Source organism: Petaurus breviceps, unplaced genomic scaffold (genome assembly GCF_028583685.1).
Source record: "Petaurus breviceps papuanus isolate PSGF00001 unplaced genomic scaffold, PetGlider_PUasm1.0 37, whole genome shotgun sequence".
Classification (NCBI taxonomy): Eukaryota; Metazoa; Chordata; class Mammalia; order Diprotodontia; family Petauridae; genus Petaurus; species Petaurus breviceps.
Genome location: NW_027186296.1, coordinates 24,813,246 through 24,835,907, shown reverse-complemented (window position 1 = coordinate 24,835,907; position 22,662 = coordinate 24,813,246). Strand labels below are relative to the sequence as shown.

General features: G+C 36.9%; 2 protein-coding genes across 3 annotated transcripts in view; one reads left to right on the top strand and one right to left on the bottom strand.

Annotated features, from left to right (window-relative positions):
• The window catches only part of PIGB (phosphatidylinositol glycan anchor biosynthesis class B), a 29,547-nt gene extending 11,500 nt beyond the window's left edge, over positions 1–18,047 (bottom strand). Inside the window, exons 1-9 of one of the 2 annotated variants that reach the window (XM_069098097.1) lie at positions 17,766–18,047; positions 14,738–14,871; positions 14,224–14,343; positions 12,509–12,613; positions 9,449–9,579; positions 8,293–8,433; positions 7,242–7,293; positions 3,467–3,678; positions 1,055–1,119 (exon numbers count right to left, since the gene is read on the bottom strand). In XM_069098097.1, the coding sequence (XP_068954198.1) occupies positions 1,055–1,119; positions 3,467–3,678; positions 7,242–7,293; positions 8,293–8,433; positions 9,449–9,579; positions 12,509–12,613; positions 14,224–14,343; positions 14,738–14,871; positions 17,766–17,895 (1,090 nt within the window). In that variant the 5' untranslated portion in view covers positions 17,896–18,047. The remainder of the gene's footprint in view (positions 1–1,054; positions 1,120–3,466; positions 3,679–7,241; positions 7,294–8,292; positions 8,434–9,448; positions 9,580–12,508; positions 12,614–14,223; positions 14,344–14,737; positions 14,872–17,765) is intronic. The other variant, XM_069098098.1, reaches the window with a different exon arrangement.
• Positions 18,019–20,001, top strand: PIGBOS1 (PIGB opposite strand 1). Its single transcript, XM_069098099.1, has 2 exons — positions 18,019–18,158; positions 19,407–20,001. The coding sequence occupies exon 2, from the start codon at positions 19,484–19,486 to the stop codon at positions 19,646–19,648; it is 165 nt and encodes a 54-aa protein (XP_068954200.1). The 5' UTR covers positions 18,019–18,158; positions 19,407–19,483; the 3' UTR covers positions 19,649–20,001.
• Positions 20,002–22,662: the final 2,661 nt, after the last annotated feature.

Genomic DNA, 22,662 nt, shown 5'->3' with positions numbered 1-22,662 from the left:
AGGCAGGGCAGTTAGGGTTAAGTGACTTGCCCAAGGTCACACTGCTAGTAAAGTGTTATGTATCTGAGGCCGGATTTGAACACAGATCCCTCTGACTCCTGGGCTGGTGCTCTATTCGCTGTGCCACCTAGACACCCTTAGGTTTAATTTTTAAAGAATGAATGTTTTATGTTTTGGAAAAGCATTATAAGTAGCTTCCAACAGCATTTAATTATAAAGGGTTTTAAAATTAAAATATATGTTAGTTTAAACAACTTAAAAAGATAAACTCAACGTGTACACTTCTTTTACTGTTTGGTAAGAGAGAGCCCTATTATTTCATAAACTTTTAAAAGTTGCATGTTAAGAGATATTGGCTAGTTTATGCAGACTATGTGTGTGTAGATCCCTTGTTTATTATAAACAAATTAATTTGAACACTGTGTCCTGTTATATCAATATTATTAAATAAAAATAGTTTATACAAGACAATAATGCTTTGATAAAAATTAAATAAGAGGAAATGGTGTTCAGATGAATTAATTTATAGATGTCTATCCTGTGTATGTATGTATACATGTGTGTGTATACTGGGAGGCATAGGCACAAGATGATAATGCAAAGTTATTTTGATAATACTTTAGCAACAGGAATGCATTCCAATTAATTTGTGGTAAAGATGATGGGGGTAGTTAGGTGGCATAGTATTATAGAGTGCAGGGTCTCAAGTTAGTAAGATTCATTTCCTGAGTTTAAATCTGGCCTCAGATGCTTATTAGCTATGTGATCCTGGGGAATTCACTTAACCTTGTTTGCCTCGGTTTCCTCATATATAAAATAATCTGGAAAAGGAAATGGTAAGCCACTCCAATATCTTTGCCAAGAAAACCCCAAATGTGATCAGGAAGAGTCAGACACCACTGAAACAACTGAACAACAACAAAAACAAGAGGTAATTTCTATTCATTGTTTAAAAATAAAAAAAGAATGATTGTTTACAATCTAATAGAACTTGTGAAGCATGACTTTTTAAGTTTTGTAGGTAAATGATAGTTTTTGTAATTAAAGTACTTACCACAGAATATCATACAAAATGGTAAAATTGGATAGATAAACCTGAATTCTTTGTGGCTCAATAAGCTGTAACAAAACAAATATTACAGAAGGCTTTAAATATTCTTTTTTACAGTAAATAATAAGTTGAGAAATAAATACACTTAAATGTTGCTGAAAACAAATCATAATTCTGTTAAACCAATGATAAATTATCAATGTAAAATTCTAAAGCATCTTGTGTTTATGTTAAATTATAAAATATTCTAGAGCTAAGGTACACTGAAAAAAAAAAAGTTGCCACAGGAACACAAGAATTTTTTAGAGTTGGTAGCTGACCCTAACACTTATCAAATCCAACCACCTCATTTCCTGAGAGGTTATATGATTTAGCCAAGATCACACATCTAGTTGTGTCTGAAATTATAATTTGAACACAGGGTTTTCCAAATCCACATCCAGCATTCTATCAACTAACATGCTATATCTATAAATAGAATCATATCATATAAATTAACATGTATTGGATATATTATATTTTCCACATTAAATAGCAATTATTCTTCTGTAGAGAGGTTAGTAATTTTATTCCTAGCACAGATAAGAGCTCTATCCAACTTATTTCAGTGTTACCCCCAGGGTGCGATTTGCACTGATCACAACTGGTATTATAAAAATGGAAAGAAATTGAAAGTAATGTTCTATCAGAAATGTAGTACCTTAGGGTAAGGAAGTACCAGGTGAGACAGAAGCAAAGTGTATTCAAAAGACAGGTTTAAATGCCTAACAGCTTCTCTAGCTAGTCAAGTGCAGCTGGCTAGTGTTCAGAACAGGTGAAGTAGCCCCTGGGGGTCAGGAGGGGGGCATCAGACCTAAAAGAGCTTATATGTCCCTCTGCCTCTCAGCAGATGGCAGTAAAAAGCAATAGCAGCCAAGATGCCCCTGCAGAACATCTTAGCAGGTATGCTATCACAGGGCAGCAGTGGCTCTGTATCCACAGAACATTATACAAAAAGCACCAGTGTTAGAGATGTGAGTTGCCCATGTCATGTGTTCCCTGGCCATATGTGTTCCTTATGTATATGTCCATTCAACATACCAGAGGCAACAATAATATAGTGGAATTGTAAATGCTCAAAGGACTTGAGTTCAATACCAGATCTCTGATTTACTATCTATGTAACCTTGGACAAGCTCCTACTCTATAAAATATGAGAGACTAGATGAAATCCTGGGACTCTTCTAACCTAAAAACTGTGATCTTATAATATCTGGTCACACTTGTTCCCCAAGTGAGATCCCTCTCACTAGTGGTATTGGAACATGGAAGGATGGAAGGAAACAAACATTTATCAAGAGTCTACTTTGTGAGGGGCAGCTAGGTGGCACAGTGAGTAAAGCTCCGGCCCTGGAGTCGGGAGGACCTGAGTTCGGTTCCGGCCTGAGACACTTAACACCCACACAAAAATACTAGCCGTGTAACCTTGGGCAAATTACTTAACCCCGATTGCCCTCCAAAAAGCAAAAAAAAAAAAAGTCTACTTTGTGCAAGGCACAGTGCTAAATGCTTGAAAAATGTTAGTTCATTTGAGATAACAATTATGAGAGATATGTGCTGTTATCTCCATACAGCTGAAGAAGGTGAGGCAGACAAATATTAAAGTGACTTGCCCTGGGTCACACAGCCAGTAAATGTCTGAAGCTGCATTTGAACTTAGATCTTCCTGACTCCAAGCCCAGCAGTCTATCCACTTGGTCAGGTAACTGCCTGAAAAGGGCACCCATGTGTATGGAGGTGGGGAAATAATTATTGTTACCTGTCTGCTTTGCTGTTTAAGAAAATTTTGCTGTTTATTGGTCATTAGTAAAGAAAAAGATTGGTGGAGACTTGTGAGCTATGGTTTTTGTGTAGGGCCTATGGTAGCTTTCAAGGGACTCCTGTGAGGGGAGGGGCTCCAGATGCTACATGTGAATACACTAAAACTCAATAGTGCACACATTTCTACCAGCGATAAAGATCATAGCCCCAGTATGACTTTGTAGATGGTTTTCAAGAATTGCTTTGAGCGAAAAATTTAGACCACTGGAAAATGTGGCGATGAGGTTTTTTACTCTAATCTAATTCTGATATCTATTATAATTTATGAGTGTTTCCATATTATAAAATGCTCATTGTGATTTTAGGTAGTAAAAGAAATTTCAATTAAATTAATGAATTATCTTTGATAAGGAACTTCGCATTTCTGGGGCCCTTATTTGTTGACAGCATTAAGAAATTATTTAATAGTTCATCTTTCCTGGTTCAATGATTAAACAATCCCTGATTAACCTGAGCATTAATGAAATTAAGACGACTCATTTATTCAGTACACAATTGAATGCATTCTTCCCTTGTTTGTATTTTTAAATAGTGCAAGAAAAAATAAAATCTTACCTGTAAACCAGCACTGTCCATACTACAGCTACTAAAAGTATCTGATATCTCCTTGGGGTTAGGAAGCATCCATGAATAAAGAAGGGTAGATGAGGGCCCAAGATAACCGGGAATCCTTGGCAGACATACCAGTGCCATGGATGAGATCCATAAAATTTACCCAAGTTCTTTAGCACATTAAACTTCAAAAAATTAAACTGAACAAATGTCCACTGAAATATGTGAAGAGAAAACAACAGGAGTTAGAAATACATCAGAACTGTGTGAATTTTGAGCATTTTAGGATCCGACACAATCTTTACCAATATTTAGTAAAATAGTAAGTAAACTATTAAATTCACTTATTACACTTTAAAAAAAAGTGTATAAAAAGGAATACTTCCTAGAATGCTGGTATTGTGTTTATACCTAATGACTACTAATCGTTCTTAACTATTATTGATGTCTTCACAATCTTTATTTTTGTGGCTTGAAAAGCTATGGGCCATTTTGAAAACAGTGCTTTAAAAATTCAGAGTATACAGGCACACAGTTCATACCTGTTTTGGAGGCATTAATTAGCCTCTAGTATACTTTTTAGTGGATTCCTAAATTTGTATTTGTAACATCTGTACCAAAAATGTTAATATATATATGTATCACTAGACCATACATATAAACAATATACTTCTGGGGTATGTGTGTGTGTATATGATAGACTTCTGTGGATCTGTACTCTCCCTGATGTGGGTACTCTCCCTTCCATGGTGAAGACTGCAACCTATCCGCTCTTTTTCTTGTACATCTGCCCATATCCTCCCATAAATCTTCCAAAGGTAGGGTCACCCCATTGAATTGGAGAGCAATCTTCTAGGGGTCTTGACATTATGTGTGTGGGCTGTCCACCTGTCAGTGATCTCTTACTATAGGACCAGCCTACCTCCTAGGCTAGTTATACATCTTTTGGTGAAATGATTTACACCACTCTTGTACATAATTTATTGGTAACATGCTACAGTATATTCACGTTCATCAGGCATCTCTCTGTTGTCCGTTGGCTGATCTACAATTCCATGATTTGGATTAATAGCATCTCTGAAGAACAGTGATGTTAAAAAGTTGGGTTTCTGTTTCAGGGAGAAGCGTGGGGTCATTAAAAGCCCTACACAATTTTCCAATGAAATCCAGTCCACTATTTTCCTCCCATTCAATTTTGGGTTAGGTTCCTTGTCATTTACTATAGTGTTGAAGATAAATGTACTGATGTATTCAGTCTGAAAAATAATCATTTTTCATACCCTGGGTTTTTCCTGTGTGAATAGCTGGACTGAGCTTGATGCAGTCAGCATAACAAGTGCATCTAGAAGGTTTTATCACCTATATATAATCTCTCTTCTGTTGGAGCTCTGCCCTAGACATATTCCATACTAATGTCCAGCACCTTTGGCAAGCATACAGCTATCTGCTTTATGACTCCCCTGATACCAGAGTGTTGCTAAATAGTTATCTCCGTTTTTGCATCTTTTAGAAAAACTCATATAATTTTAACTTTTGCTTAGGAGTCACAAGATTGTAGGAGAGCCATTAAGTTTGCTTCAGTGCATGAAATAATTTTTAGCAGTCAACAGATAATAGAATAGTAGGATCTTATGTTCTCTTTATCTTTTAGTTCACTGCCTTGTCTATAAAGATACTGTAGAATATTGTTACAAAAGTCTGCTTTTTCCCTCCTTCTACTTTGTGAGGGATGTCCTCAGTATATATGCAGGTTATTCTCATGAATTTTTATAGAAATAAGAAAGTAGGCATAGGACTCCATAGTGCTGATAAAGTCTCAGTCATATTTTTTCCAGTAATATTAATAATGATTATGGTCCCCCCCCCAGCAGCATTTAATATGGTCCTCTTTCTGATGTCCTGAGAATTAATCCCTCAACACCCTCAATACTGTGTTACCTATAGAGCAAACCTCTTTGCATAATTTGCTTTATTAGAGCTTCTCTTTCCATTTCCATTTTCTTTAGTACCATTTCTACTCTCTAATGCAGCGTTTCAAGGACTACAATGTTCTGCATCCAAATGTTGCAGTTTCAGTGTCACTGCTGGAGAAATAAGTTGGTTCCTGAAACCTTTATGGAACTTATCCATTTTTCATCTGTTTTCCAATTTCATTCTTAAATGCTCTCATGACAATTTGGCTTTCTTAAGTTTCTTCCCAAAGTTTCTGCAGACTTGCTTTTCCCTCTTCTTCTTAATGTTTTATGAAATGATAATGTCCACAATCTTCTAAGCCATTAGCCTTTGTAAGATTTTTACAAATAAGTTTATATTCCAAACTTCTCTTTGCCATTGGCTACCAAATCTCTCTACTTTCAAGGAGATCACATTTTTTCCCAGTAGAGGTGGTTTCTAGAATTGGCCACCTTATTGTAGTGACTAGTTAACACTAGGTTAAACTTCCTTAGGAAATTGTGAAAGAGTCATTGTTGAGGTCCTTTTTCCATTTCCCATTTTTCACTATTAATAAGCTTGTTTCAGTAGGTCTGGTGGTAGGTTATCTTTGCTGTATGCTCTTTTAATTTTTGTCTTCTAATTTGTTTTGACTTTTGCTTTCCTAAGTTGATAGCCTGACTAATGTCAGACTGCTAACTGATTCTGAAATGATTCCCACCCACATCACTAAATAGTTGTTTCCTGTATGTTAAAAATAATCATTTTCATTTTTTAAAAAACATCTACCACTTCCTGGTTCTTTTCTTACATGAAGTATCCATCATATATGGGTAAAAAGGTTCTGTGGTTTACAAGCCTCTGATCTCTTTGTTTCTTAATCTTGAGCCACATTTTGCAACATATTTTTTTTGCTGTCTTCTCCTAGGTTCACTTTTGCACTGATGTAAATGAGTAATTAAAATATATATTGGTTTAATTTGGAGGGTCTTAACTTTTTTATAGACTTTCTCTATTCTTCAACATCTGCAACATATATCGGTACAAAGTTATAGTTATTTTCATGGCAGTCTTTTTGCAAATTCTCATAATAAGCATGGTAGTATAAGATTATTAACTATCCCATGAAGTTTCTTGTTACATTTAGCTCCATGAAAATGTGAAGATTGAGATGATTGCCCAGTATTATGTTGATTCACTGATCAAGACAAGATCTATTTAGAGTACCAACAGTCAAATGAATGTTTGTGGACAGTCTAAAAAACTGATTTCAGCACCTTTCATTCCTTTTTTCTGTATGTTGCTGAAGTTACAGTGGAAGTGAATTGCAGAGGACTGAGGATCATTTTGTATGGAGATAACTAAATGGAATCACTGTGCTTTCTTAGAGCATCTATACCTGACCTTTTTAAGGAAGTGAAAGTAAATGATTAATAATTAGAAATCATTATTTAAATCTAATAACTTTAATTAATCAGAATTGGGATGAGGTGATCTGGTTAATTTTCTGGATGAGTAAGTTATTAAATAGTATCTTTTAGTTTCAACCTTTTTTTTGCTCAAAATAGAAAACTTTAGTATACATCTCTGACTGACTCATCTACTAAAGACTGTTAAATATACTGAGCAGGAACTGTGTTAAATTATAAGCTACTGGGCTGAATTGCACTGGCTCATAGAGCATAGTTTCGAAGTTATTTTTTTGAGTAAGTTCATACCAGCTGTTTTTTTAAAAACTTTTTTGTCTTCAAAGTTGAAGGCAGAAAAATAGTATGATTGAGTATTTTGGTTAATACAGGTTTGATTGTACTAAATTTCAAATAGCTACTAATACATTTAGACTCACCTGACCAAAAAATATACGATCAATTATCAAAGAAAAACCCAAAGTGACTATCCTGGAAAAAAAGTAGATAAAAAAAGTGATCATTCACTTTAGTCTGAATCTATAAAAAATCAAATATTTACAATTGTAAGTTTCCTAAGATATTTGCATTACATTCTTTCATACTTTGCTATAGTATCAAATATTTTCTAATTGAGAAACTGCCTCTAATCTGACATTTTGAGGTTCATTTTCTTCTATTTTTCTTTTGTCTTTTTGGAGGGGGAGGGCAGGGCAATTGGAGTTAAGTGACTTGCCCAAGGTCACACAGTAAGTTTTAAGTGTCTGAGGCCAAATTTGTACTCAGGTGCTCCTGACTCCAGGGCTGGTGCTCCATTCACTGTGCCACCTAGCTGACCCTTCTATTTTTCTTTTAAGCTAAGTTTTAAATTGGTTATAACTGAGTGCAGAAGTAAGTTTATAGCATCTCAGAACATTATCAATATCAGTGTGGATTGAGGATGGCATAGAGTAATAATATATAGCAGGGCGAATCTTGGGCCTAGAAATATATATCTTAATCAATAATATCTTCAGAATACTTGAAGAGTATGTACATTATATTGTTAGGCAATCCTTAATTGATTAAGTATAGCAGTATGTTGGATGACAGGAAAAGAATTCAAAATAACTTTAATACAAGAAATGCCCACTGTGATGCAAATCACCCAAATGCTATTTGCTTACAAGCCTTTTCAGCCTGCTACCAATAATAATAATGATTCAGAGGGTTTATTGAGATATTTTAAATGATCATTTAAAAGTTATTACTGAATGGGGCAAATTCTAATAAGGATGAGATAAAAGAGAAATCTTTTATGTAAACAGTATTTACAGAATCATGGTAAGGCAGCATGACTAAAGTGTTGACTTTATTTTGCTTTCTTGGACTATAATATTTCTCACTGCTTTCAAAAAATACTGAACAAGTCTAGAAGGAGTAATAAAAATTTTATTCCTAATGTATATTCAAAGTTAGAAAAACTGATAGACAATTTTAAAGGATACTTACCCAACAGGTATAAAATGCTGTAGAACAAGATCAAGTTTCTTCTGCTCTTGCCAGAAATGTAGAAAGAGCAAAGGTACCCATGGAATGACAGCTGTTGGACGAATTATGAAGGCAAGTGCTACCAGGGATGAGTACATAAAACTAGAAACAAGTAAAACGTGTCAAAGTTTTAACAGATTTATTTTCTAAAAATTATTTTTCATATTGATATACAAAGGGTATCGAAAATGATTACATTTTTTACTGCTAATGTCTAGTATATAAAATATATAAATATAGCTGAAAAGCACACTATCATATACCTTTGTCACTAGCCTTTTTTTTTTTGTGCTGGTAAACAATTATTCAATTTATTTTTTCCCTAAGTCAACTTTTATTTTCATTCTGATCTTTCAATTAAACATTTATTTTTCTCTTCCTTCTACCTTCCACCTCAACTGAAAAAAAAGAAAAAGAAAAATAAGTCAAAGCCTTTTAACATATATGTATAATTAAGAAAAATTCTTGCATTGGTCATGTCCAAAAATATATGTCTCATTCTGTCACTAGTCTTCTAAAAAACATTCCTGATCAAAGGATAAAGGTCTTATAAAGCAGACAGTGGAAGGACACTTAGTGTCCTTTTCTCAGTACTGAAAACAACTCTGAAATTAGTATTTAAGTTAAAGAAATGTTATTACTTACAGTACTTAGGTAATGCAATGTTAAACAATGACACTCTCAGAGTGTATGAAATTTTGATTTGGAAGCAAATTGTTAAAAGTTTCCAATCCAACAGAATTTATTGACAGTACAATGAATGGCTGGAGAATAAATCATTTTGGAAACACCAATAATTCAAAAAATATTTAATAAGTTCTACTAAGCATGGAAATTAAAAAATGATATAGTCATTGCTCTCAAAAATGTTTCTTTCTACTCAAAATATGCAACATATATGGAGATTAGTAAACATAAAACAGTTCTAGGAGGGAGAGGACACTTGATGAAAATCAGTGTTTATTGTGAATATAGCAAAGAGATCAGTTTTGCTGTTTTCAGGACTGCATCAGGAGAGAGGAATTTAATAATAAATTACTGTATTTGGTATTTCCTGTGTCCTACAGCATGGATCAATAATTATATCCAAAGGTCTAATTAAAATAGGATGGCTCACCTGTTCACAGATTTTGAACCTTCCAGTGGGTAGTAGAAAAGAGCAAAGATTGTAAGAACAGTCTCCATCGTGTTTGTGAGAGTTCTGGTACAGCAGTACCATGTAAACCAAGAGCACAGCTGGCAAAAGAACTAAGAACAATTATATGCAATGGTGTGTGGAGGAGGAAGTGAAAAGGTGCTGCTAAACCCTTTCCTACAGAAATAAGCACACAATTCTACAGTGTTACAGAAAATATCATCATTTAGCTGATATTAAACAATTATCCACACCAAATATTCATAGATCACAGGATTTAAACTGGAAAAGATCTTTAGTCCAGGCCCTGAGGAGTGAAATGGCTTGCCCAGGGTCATACAGAAAGTAACTGGCAGAGCTGGGATTTAGTGGAAACTTATAAAATAGAATGCTTAAACGAAACCCACAGAATTTAACAAGCTCCTCTGTGTCATATTGGTAACTTTTATTAATCCACAAGTCCAGCTGTATCATGTAGATAAGTTCAATAAAGATAATTCCTTAATGATGAAAAATCACATCTGGAACTCTGAATTTCTCTTCAGAGATACTAACATTACCAGTATTTGAGGGCAAGTTCTTTTAGTGCCTAGCACATACTTAATACATACTTGTTGAATGATTTTTGATCAGTGATCTATGATATACTTGGCTTTGTTTTTAACAAATGTACAGGATTTATTGGAATGTTAAATAATCATATAAAACATTTAAAGCCTAACAATGTTGCCTTATGACCCTGCAATGAGCTTATTTAAATGGTAAATTGTTTTGATTCCAGAGATTAGGTGTTAATTTAGCAATAGTTAAATGCATTTATTATGTAATATTTAAAATAATAAAGTTTTATAAAAATTAAAGTTATTTATAATTTCCAAAAGTATCTCTAGGGAATAAACTAATTGTATACTTCCAGGTACTTACTAATGATCCTGTAGAAATCAGAAGGAGAAATTTAAAGTTCTTCCTCACCAAGGGAAGACCCAACAGAAAAAGTTCTCTTAGTATTAGTATGACATTTGAAAATTATTCAGATGTATCATTTCCTAGCCAAAGTGTTATGATGCTTCTATTTATTTAAAAAATATTTTTGACAGTTCAAATGGATTCAACTTTTATAAGAATTATTCAGTGAGACTTCCAAAAAAAAATCAATAAATCACTGCACAATTTGTCTGAGAAATGGAAATGTCTATGTGCTAAAATCCTACTGCTGAGGTTACATGATTTAACAGAACTCTACATTAATTTTAGTAATTAACTGTTTTCACAATTATTCTCTGTTACTGTTTATACTATCAGTTCATTCATAACAAATAAACTTTCTTTACTTTTGGGGTTTTTTGGAGGAAAAAAAAATTCAAATCATAATCATGTTTTGTAAATTTCATCTTTTGTAGCTGGGGCTATAGGGGGAGAAAAGAGGAAAGAACAGAATTATTTTTTTAATTGTAAAAATATTATGCTAAACAGTTATATGCTAAACAAATGGTTTTTAAGGCATAAGGATGATTATCTCTTGTATCTTTATAGTAACTTGTTTGACTTGTACTCTTATCTTTCCCATAAGTGAAATTTATCAAGCATAGTGGGTAGTTTTCTGGCCTAATCAATATGTAATATGTATTAAGAAGTGAAACTGCTCTGTAGGCATCCTCAAGCAATGTTCCATAAATCAGACTGTAAGCATTAACAGCTCTAATATTTTGGCTCTTTCTGGTTTCTTTTTTTTTTTGCTTTTTGGAGGGGGGAGGGCAGGGCAATTGGGGTTGACTTCCCCAAGGTCACATGGCTAGTGTTAACTGAGGCCAGATTTGAACTCAGGTCCGCCTGACTCTAGGGCTGGTGCTCTATTCACTGTGCCACCTAGCCATCCCTTCTGTTGTTCTTCTAGTTTTGAGTAGATCCATATGTTTAGGATTTGAGACTCAGACCCCTTTTTAATAATCAACTAAGAAGAAATAGGGAAGAAGAAAAACAAACAAGAAACAGTCTTAAGGGTTTTAATACTGAAAGTTTAATTTGAAAATGGTCTAAAATGGACTATAGTCTTTAGAAGTACATGAAAATTGAATACAGTATATGGTGGACTTTGATTATTTCCTAAACCTATATATATATATAGCTTTGGGGAAAAATCTTCGTTTTGTTCGTTGCTATGGAGAGGACTGATATCTAAACACAAAAATAAGAGCATTAGTAAATTCCTCAAACCCTTTCCTCAGTGATTTTTAAAAAGAACAGGAATGAAGTAAGGCACTTTCAGTATAATGAAAAGAATAATGGATTTGGTACCAGAGGTCCTGTGTTCAAATCTTGACTTTGCTACTTAGCAGTGTAATATCAGGCAAGTCCCTCAACCTCTCTGGGCTTCAGTTTCATTATCTTTAGAATGATAGGGTTGTACTATATGATGTTTAAGGTCCCTTTTAGCTCTAAATCTTAAGATCCTATAAACTTTGAGTGAAAGTGCCTGTAGTTTTATTAAAATATTCTATTTTCAGTTGTTAGCAGTAGCAATAGCAGGTTGAGTCTCCCTTAAAAAAGGGTTGAGAGGAAGGGAGTTGCAACTGTTTGTATTGACAGGCTTCAAGACTATATAATTACATGAATTGTTTTCTGGAAATAAAAACACATATTTATGCATATATGTACATATGTATTTTCTCCCCTTTCCCCTCCCCCCCCAGGTATAGTGGGTAGAATGCTGTACTCAGGAACATCTGAGTCTGAATTCTGCCTCAGACACTTAATAGCTTTGTGACTCTAAGCAAGTCACTTAACCTCTATTTGCTTGTTTCTTCATCTGCTGAACTTGGATAATAATTAGCACCTATATCGCCAGGGTTGTTGTAGGGATCAAATTGACAATATAAAGCACTTTGCAAACTTTAAAGTGTTATATAAATGCTAACTATTATTATTAAAATTGTTTATGGGTACTTGTAACAACGTAATTTTAGCTCTTTTTCTACCTAATTTATGCCCGTATGAATCAACCAACTAACATGCAGTTTTAAAGAGTGTAGGGGAAAGACATACCACCCACTTTGCCACTTCTTGGTTTTCTAATCGCCTCACCAATGAGTAAAGCTTCACATCTGCTACAGCAGACAGAAGTGCTTGGGCAAGTCTAGGAACCCAAATCTAAAAAAGCAAAAAGAGAAAAATTAAAGTCTCTTGTACAAACTGAAAAAAACAGCTATAAAGACTGGTTCAACTGGCATCCTAAATGTCATACTTGACCTACCACTAAGAGAGTTTACATAATTTACCAGATGAAAGGCATAAAAAATGGAGAATTATATGACTATGACTATTATAATTAAATATTAAGTTTTGACAGCTAATAAAGTTGGCACTTTGATGGAGCTGTGATCCCATTAATATAGGTGCTCTCCAACAATGCAAATTGTTGTCCATTCATCCTTGGCAGTTACAATATTAGTGACTAATAAAAAGGTAACTCAAAATTATAAGCAAAGTTAGCCATTTGGTTATTATATGTACTATGGAAGTATTTTTAGTTTTCTAATAATGCCATTATTTGAAATACAGGTCAAAACAAAGGCTTCTGGTAAAGTTTAAAAATCATAAGTTAAAATAATTTTAAAATAAAAATCATGTATGGGCGGCCAGGTGGCTCAGCGAGTAAGAGCACCAGCCCCCAGTGTTGGGATGACCTGGGGATCGAATCCAGGCTCAGACACTTAGCAGAAATAACTGCCGTGTAACCTTGAGCAAGTTACTTAACCCCAATTGCTTTAAAAAAAAAAATTCTACGTTATTTCAGCTGTGTAACCTTGAGCAAGTTACTTAACCCTGATTACTTAAAAAATAAAAATAAAAATCATGTTACTTTGACAATCACATTGTCAAAATAACAATTCCTCCCAAAGCCTCCTAACTCATCAATCACTTGTAAATCTGTGATGTGGCTCTTTAATAAACTTGAACCAGCCAGTTATAAGGCTATATACATAGTGATCACTCAGAAGAGATAAAACTTTTCAGATTTTTTGTTCCTTTTTATATATTTCTGAAAAGTTATCTGTTTAATTTTTGTAAATCAGATTATTTTCCCATTAAAATTCCAGAGATGTTTTTACCTTCAATTGTCAATAATTCCTAGCTAAAATTTTTCTGAGTTAAAAAATATTATTGGGAAAACACTATCTATGGTGCTGATTTTTGTAGATATTCATTATCTTTAGAATGATAGGGTTGGACTTACATTTATTTTTACAGACCTTTGCAAAGCACATGTGTATACTTTATGAGAAACAAAGGAAAGAGTAATGGACTCCAGAGTCACAAGAACTGTTTGGTCCCTGTTCTGATATTTAATGATAGTATGATGAGACCTCTCTAGCTGCAGTTAATTCATTTATAAAATGGCGCTAACACCTGCAGTTTTCAGGGTTTAGAGAACTGTGAAACTCTCTAAGGTTTGGCAGTTTTAAATGAGGTTTTCTTTAAGCCGGGCTAATCTTAGATGCTTATATTAGATTAACTGAATCTTATATTAGATGCTGCACCTATAGAGTGATTAATATGTCACAGGTCTTGGGGGGACCAAGGACCTTACAACTTTGATCTAATCTACAATATAGAGCAAATCAGTACTGACTCTCATTGAAACAAACTTAACATTGCGCAAATGTTAATTAATATTTTAGTTGTTCTATGAGCTATTGCAGAAAAATGAAATAAACCTAGTAGTAACAAACAGCCTGGTTACTTTTATTTAAACTTACCAGCAACTGGACACTATCCTTTGCGAAGAGATACAGAATCTTATAAACGCTTGCAAAGATTAAGGGGTAAGAGTAACCTCTCAAACCTTCAACCCATTCCCAGGTCAAATAACCATAATTAATAATATTAAGGACAAAATGACAAATAATACATTTCCAAATTTCAAAAAACACATTAAAAAAAATGATTCAAAAAGCACTAGGGTAGGCCAAAATACTTCCCTTTTTTTAATGGAAATTCTAGGAAAAGCCCCCTTCATTACCCAGACTCCAAGCCACCAAAGGTCCATAGCATATTTTCTACTTAGGTATCCTCCCACAACATGCAGCATATTGGTGCTTAATAGGTTGCTACTGAAAGCTTACTGAAGCATCATTGCTCCTAAAGAAAAGTACAAGAGGTGGATTAGAGAAAAATATAAGAGAATTGCAAACTAGTTTAAAATATGTACTAGGGGCTGAGCATCATATCTAAAACATAATTTGGGGGGAAAAAAAACTCTAAAGGATATTTGAAAACCATGTGATGTGCAACTTCAAGAGTCTGCCAATATTCGTCAGGAACAAAGCTTGTCTGGACTAAAAAGCAGTTAAGTATTCTTAGAGATATGGTAAACAAGACCAGGTAAATGTTTTCACCAAGAAGATCTGAGAAAGCAAAACAAACATTTGTGGTACCAAAGTTAAACAGGTTAATTTCCCCAACTTTAACTTATTTTTCTAGAGAAATATAATTGGAATATTTTTAGTAAGTCACCTTTGTCCAAATACTTGTCCTTGTCCTCACCCATCAAGATCATTTCCTAGAGAAGGGTCTAAGAGAACAGGTTCCTATTTCTGTAACTCTACTCTAATGGCCAAGACCCCATTATATGATTTTAGACTATTTTGGACCATTGGCCTTTGAAGGAGGATGTTTTCTAACGCATCTGTACACATAATAAAATTTTATGAGAGGAAACATGGAGAACTGGACAGTTAGGAAGAATTAGGTTCAGGTTCAGTCTTGCCTCTTGCTATTTGGTGATAGTGTGAACCTTGTATAGTAGCCTTAGGTCAGTGGTCTCCAATATGAAAGTCATGGCCCCATGAGGGGTTGTGGAATAACTTTAAAGGGGTTATAACTGAGTTGATGCAAAAGGGATATGTGACCAACTAATGGGAAGATAATATTAAAATTGTTTTACCCCATAAACACTACCCATCACACACCTTTTCAGCTCCCCAAAAGTATGGATCATAACCTACCCAGGCCCTAACACCCAGCTGATGAGCTTATCACTGACTTTTTGTTTTTCTAGAAAGGGATGAATAGACATGATAACCTTATACACACCCCAAAGTCATCCTTCTTCCAAACTTTCTGTGGAGGGGACCACCATCTTTCCAGCAACACAGGTTCATCCTTATCTTCTCTACCTCACCTCTCATATCAAACTAGTTATCAAGTATCATTACTGCCACATCTTTCCCATTAGGTTCCACTCCATTATATAGTGAATATGAAAATTAGTGTATACATTTTGAGGGTTTGTGATCAAAAACTTTACTGATGGGATGCAGTCATAAAAATTTGTAGACCACTGCCCTAGGCAATTCTCTGACTATAAAGTGAAGAACTTGCCAACTGCATTGGTGGAGGGAGTGGCCTCCCAGGAATTACTGGCTAATGAAAGCATAGTGGGGGAGTTACAATTTCATACAAGGTATTTGCATAAAGAAAAACTTTGGGATTGGCATCTAGTAGACTAACCAGATAACTCCTATATGAAGTTCTCCATGGAAAAATCCTATTAATAAGTTGCTTGTGACTACAGCTCTGGATATGTACCAGTAGCATACTGGTACACATTGTAGGTGTATACTTGGTTAGTCTGCTAGTGAGGTCTTACTCTGGAATATCTGCTACTTTTTTAAATCTGCCTGTAACCTGGATTCCAGGTCCCTCTGCTTCCTTAATCTCCTCCCTTCTGACACAGTGTCAGGTTGCTGGTGTGGGTCCCACATGTATGCCCTACAGCATTCTTCCTTTGCCTGGCAGACAAAGATAAATTTTGCCAGTCTAATTTTTAGACAAAGTTATAGTTATTCTTTGCTTCTGTGAATTCAGGCAGATAGTGTTTCCTAGTAACGTGATAAAGATTTGATATTTGCTCTTGGCTACCTTAAGATTCTGATGTATGGTTGAGGAGGGCACATAGGCTACCATGACTACCTTCCTCTCCCTCGTATGGGCACAATTTTTTTCTCTAGGTCTTTGCATTTGGGGGAAAGAAGGAAGTGCTGTAGAGGGCTATATCCTGTTGTCCTGTGGTCCACTCTTTCTCAATCTAAAAAGTGCTTGCTCCTTTCTAGATAGTGGACCAGAAATACCAGCCTTCTAGTGCTGACTATTCCTAAATACAGTAACTCTGGGCAAGTCAACCTTCCCTACTTAAACTTGTTAGCTGCTGGGAGGTTGAACCAGGTCTGGCATTCATTTTAATCTTTTTTATTAGACTATTATGTACCATTGGCCTTTGAAGGAGGATGTTCTCTAACACGTCTATACACATAATAAAATGTTATGAGAGGAAACGTGGAGCACTGGACAGTTAGGAAGAATTAGGTTCAGGTTCAGTCTTGCCTCTTGCTATTTGGACCCTTAGCAGTCTGGTGATACTTATGGGCTCCTTTTCCAAATGTTTTAAAATGCATAAAACACATAGGATTACAAAGGAAATCAATTATTTAGCAAAGATGTAATTTTTCCCCATTCAAGTTCATGGGGCCCCTTGGGCCGCCCCCATTTTTGAACCTATTAACATTTTTATCCTATTAAATCTGGTCTACTTTTTTTCAGAGTTAAGTGACTTGTCCAGGGTCACACAGTTAGTAAGGGTCTGAGGTTGAATTTAAACTCTGGTCCTCCTGACTCCAGGACAGGTCACCTAGCTGCCCCTATATCTGGCCTATTCCAACGACTCCCCTCGGTGCGTGGCTGACCCCCGGATCGTCCCCAGTACTTAAGCTCCGATGGATGGAAGGGTTTTAGGGTCTGGAGAGGGGAAGGGACGATTTGGAAGGGAGGGAGGCTCATCCCCAGGTGGGCTCCAGGGCCTCGGGGGTGGGTTGTAACTGATAACCGCGGAGAGGGGAGCTTCCCCACGGAAACCTTACTGCGAGGTGCGCGGGGCTGCGGGGCTCCCGGCTTCCGGCCAGTCGTACCTTTACAAAGTACACAACAAACGGGGACAGGAGACGGGGGTTGGGAGCAGGAGGGGGCAAGGGGGCTGGGGATTCTGAGGGGCAGAGATGAAGAGGAAGGGCTTCAAGGCATCCAGAGAGTACGACACAAGCCGCAGAGGTTACAAATAATAATAAGCAATGCGGCAAACGGGGCTCGGGGCTCCGGAAGAAGGGCCGTGCAGGAGCTTTAAAAGCTCTCCCAGTAGTAAGCGCGGGAACCCGGCAGCAGGCTCGGCCCTCTGGGTCCTAGAGTCCCGCTCCCGCTGGAGGACACCAGCCCCAAGCCCCGCTCCGGGCCTCCCTCCTTCCCTCACCGAAGCGGCTCCCAGCGCGCCCTTCTGGGGGGCTGCTGTACAGCACAGACTTTCTCTTCCTCAACTTCACCGTCTCGGGGGAGCTGCTCCGGCGCTTCCTGAAAAAGAGGCTGCCCCCGGGCCGCTCCATGTCCGAGCCGGCCGACGGCCCTCCTTCCTTGCCAAGCACCCCTCCAGAGCTACGCGCTTCAGGTGAATGAAAAAGCGTGTGACTTCGCCTTCCTCTCCGCTTGGCCTCTCCGAGTCGCCGTCGCCGACGGGCGCAGGGGTGCTTGGGAACTGGAGGGTTTTCCTCTAAGCCCGGGCGCAGGTGCCATCCACCCTCCTGAGGGAACCTTCTTCGCTCTGCGGAAGGAGCGGTAACTCCGGAGCTGGCACTCTGGCTCCTTGAAGGTGAGGGGCGGTGGGCCATCTCTGCAGTGTTTTCGCCTTTGTCCCTCGGGAGCGATGGAGGGGAAGTCCTCGGATGGAGGCGAGACACCCCCTTCCCCACCCCTCACCCCCGCCGGCAGACGCCCCGAAGCATCGATTTCAAAAGAATTTTAAGCTTTGTGTGGCCCCTAGAGTCACTGCGGGGTTGGAGCCCAGGGATGCCCCGACTAATGATCTTGGGCAGGTGGAGGCGGAAGACCCGGTACCAAATCCTCGCCCAGTAGCTTACAAACTGTGTGACACTGGGCAGATCACTTGCCCTCTCTAGGCCTCAGTATCTGCATCACTATTACTGGTCCAGATGATCTCTAAGCCCCTTCCAGCTCTAGATCTTATAAATCTTATAAGTCATCATGATGAGGGATGGCTCCCAATAGGTTCAGCAGGAACTCTGATCTTATCTAAGACCAGAAAACCTGTGATTCAGTCTTGAAAGAATTCAGCCCAAGCCAACTTGGAGTCAGAGTTGTCAAAGTTTATTTTGGATTGTGAAGAGACACTGGCCCCTATCATCACTGACTGTTAAGCAGAGTTGGGGTTTTTTTTTTTCCGGGGTGGGGGTGGAGGGTGGAAAACAAACCAGATAACCTTGATACACAATATTGCATGATAAATATAAGAGGGTTACAAATGAAAATGGTATATGATGTTCGAGAAGGGATTCTTATTAACATTTTCCTGAGGAAGGGTCCATATCAGAAAAGCTAAAAAATCTGAACTGAGAAGAGGTGAGCTGGGCATCCACCTGACATAAAATGCTATATGAAGTTGAAGAGGAAAAGTTACCAATGATGGGGATTAAGAATCACAGGTTTCATGGAACACTTGATAATTGAGCTGGGCTTTAAAGGATGAATAGAAATTCAGCATTCCAAGCATAGATAATAATGAACAGAGGCAGGGAGATGGGAAAGTAAAGTGTAGCAGTGCATATTTGATTGGAAATATTGAAAAGGTGAATACAGGGAAATCCTTGGATATCTTCCCATCCCCCCCCCAAATTTGATGACAAAGTAAAATGATTATGTAATATGTTTTAGAGAGAAATCATTTATCCATCACACTTGCCATTTTGAATAGTATATGATGGATGCCAAGCACAGATAAAAGGATGTGGCTCCATTCTCTCCTAAAACAACAAAGCCTATGTAAAATACTAAAGGATGATATGCCAAATTAATATTTTCTGTTTTCTTTCTTTGTATATAGACCTGAAGATATTTCTGTGGATATACACACATACCTTTTGAAAACATCCATTGTGGCCTGCTGCATTTGTTGATAAGATGTTTGGTAGATTGACTTTTCCTCAAATGCTCCTTGCAAGTGTCCTTGGAGTTGCTGGAGGAATCTATATTTATCAACCAATCTTTGAACAGTATTCTCGAGATCAGAAAATACTAAAGGAAAAGTCACAAAATGTTCAAGAATCAGAAGAGAAGAAAAGTTGATGATGGACTTGTACCATACTAGGTGCTTAAAACCTAAGTCTTTAACAAGATATACTTATTATTTTGAGCATAATTAGGTCAAAGATAACTGTGTTTGAATTTTCTTTTTTTTTTTGGAGGGAGGAAGATAGGGCAATTGGGGTTAAGTAACTTGCCCAAGGTCACACAGTAAGTGTTGAGTGTCTGAGGATGGATTTGAACTCAAGTCTTCCTGACTCCAGGACCAGTGCTCTATTCACTTCACCACCTAGCCACCTGTGTGTTTGAATTTTCATATACTTTTTTCTTGTTTGTCATATTTCATGACCTTCCTCAAGTCTACTAATTTCCTTTCACTAAAATCATTATCTTAATGTTGTAGTTTTATGTTTGGCACCAATTTCCCTGAACTTGTAGTGTGGCCATTTGCTTATGGTGGCAGTTTTGGGGAAGTCTGCGCAAGTGAGTATTAATGGTGTTTATAGTAGCAAGACAGGCGTTCTTGACCTGAACTCCATTGCTTTCAAGGAGATCTACAGATTTCAAGGTGGTGGAGGTCTCTGACCTTCTATGAGAAAAAGATTACAACTTCATTTCAAAATACTTGGTATCTTTTTTAATCTTAAGTATTTTATGTATTCAAAAACACTTTTCAAAAAAGGATCCATGACAGAAAAGGTTGAGAAGTTCTGATTTGGGAAGGGATGAACTGGGCGACTGCGTGATGCAGAGCTTCCGCACTTAGCTTGAAAAGATTCAAACGAACTCCACTGACCAGAAACTCCTCATTGCCCTAGTCTCCTCCCCAACCTTCACCCTCACTGTCTTCAGTCTGGTAAAGTGGAGAAGTACTAAAAGTTTAACTAGCAAATATAGTTGGACACCTGGTAGGTTCTAAGCAAAGTTTTGTGTGTAGGAAAGGTGATAACGGTATACCTTATACTGAGTAGTAAAAATATGTAACACTATCTTTTCATGTAACTCAACTGTGATCCCTGAATCATCGATTTGTATCGAAAAGTGGAGTAGGGAAGGAAAAGAGGAAAGCTATAATTCAAAAAATACTTAAAAAAATTAATTCTCATCTACCCAATACCAGTTTTCAAGGCTTAGTGTTTTGATAGCTTTTGTCCAGCCTTTAGCTTATATTAACAAGGATACACACAATGCTTTTAAACCATAAAGAATTGTTTTCCCTGCTGAATAAATTTAGTAAACTAGCAAGATCTAATTTCAGTTATCTACGATGAGCATACAGAATTACGATCTATAAATAATTACCAAAAATGAGATACTAGGATCTGACTGTTTAACAAATACTCTGATTTCAAATTCTGGCTCAACCAGGACAATGTAGCAAAATGACATATTTGAATAGTTGCTGGGGCCACATATGGCCTCGGGGTTCCCCACTCCTGTCTTAGTTACGTACAATGTAAATGATGACGCTATTTAGCTATAAAGCAGAAATGATTGTTTTGATAGAACTCCAGATTGAATGAGTAAAATTCTACATACAGAAACTTCACAGAAAAGATTGTTTCATCAATATGTTATTGGGTTTAAATAAGAAGGTATTGGGGAAAAAGCAACTCTGAAGTTCTCTAAAAATAGTAGTATCTACTTGAATTCCATAGTCAGAATATGTCCCTAGGAGAAATTTATAGTATTGTTTTCATAAGTAATTGTGCCAAAGTAACAGAATATTAGTTTGTTCTTTTAGTCTAGCTTATTGAGAATTGTAGAACTAGCTTTTGGGTTGTTGCCTAGAGTTATCAAGAAATCACAGTTTCTAAAGCCAAAATGGATGTTAGCTGCAAATTGCATAAAAATCCATCACAATTTTCATAGAAGTAAAATAGTCATCAGTGCTTTGGTGCCAAAGCACTAACTACCAAAAAGCCTGAGATCAAATGAGATGATATAAATGGGAAGGTGTTACAAGAAACAGAAAACTCTAGACAAATTGAACCCAAGTTACAACTTTGGGTTGTGTTCCAGTAGTTGGTTGACATTCAGCTTTTTTCTCATTTAGACTGTTACAAATTTTTAATAGATTCCCAGGCTGGCCCACAAAAGCCTCTTCAACAGGAAAAAAGCAGTCCAAGACTAGGGTCCCTGAGCTCTATCTGTTCTATTTACATGGTATTTTAAATCTTATTTTTCCCATTGAGGGGACAGGAAGACCATCATGGCCAGTCATCTATAACGTATTTGGTAAGCTCTAGTTTAGAGGTTAGGCCAAGGAACCTCTCTGCTTTAATTCTAATAAGACCAGGAAACCAGGGCAGACTAGTCTACCAGTTCACCATGGAGTTGCCCTATGACCCTTTGAGACTGTGCCACTGCCCAGCTCCGACCCCTACACCAGGTGTGGGGATTCAGTCAGAAGGCTGTACTTTGGGACCTAGAGGGCCACATATGGCCTCGGGGTTCCCCACTCCTGTCTTAGATAGCAATAGCAAGTCTGTCCATAAAAATATGTTGTTGCTAGCTGGTGCCTGAAGTTGATACTCAGTTGCATGGAATGGTGCCATGGCTGTTCTCATAGAAGGGACATTGTAAACCAGGGGTTTGTAATTCAGCTGTTGCTTATTCTTAAACACCAAATATCCATCAAACAGTATGTAGAATAATTAATCAGAGATGAATGGGGGGAAAATTGGGATAGTTAGATTTAGCAGTGGCAGTAGGCATGGTTACATGAGATGGAATACTTAGATGTATCTAAACTACATCTACTAGATGTAACTAAACATTTTCATTTTATCTCAGGAGGTACAGGGTTCCAGGTTCCTCCCTCAAAGGGAGGTATATATACAGCATGGGCATTTATGTAAGGTCTCAGAGACTCGTTTCAGGCATACAGGGAGGTACCTAAGTTTAAGACAGTGCTAAGAATTGTCCAAAAAATAGGCTTCCCTGTGAGAAAGTTCATTGCTATTTATTGAATTGAATTTAGGACCATATGTTCACTTTGCCTTTTTAGCTCTGTGGTTGAGCAGAGATGTTAAATAGGTATCTAAGAAATGCAG

Bases quoted from the DNA above. Each gene is read 5' to 3' on its own strand.
- PIGBOS1 (XM_069098099.1), top strand. From the start codon at position 19,484: ATGTTTGGTAGATTGACTTTTCCTCAAATGCTCCTTGCAAGTGTCCTT.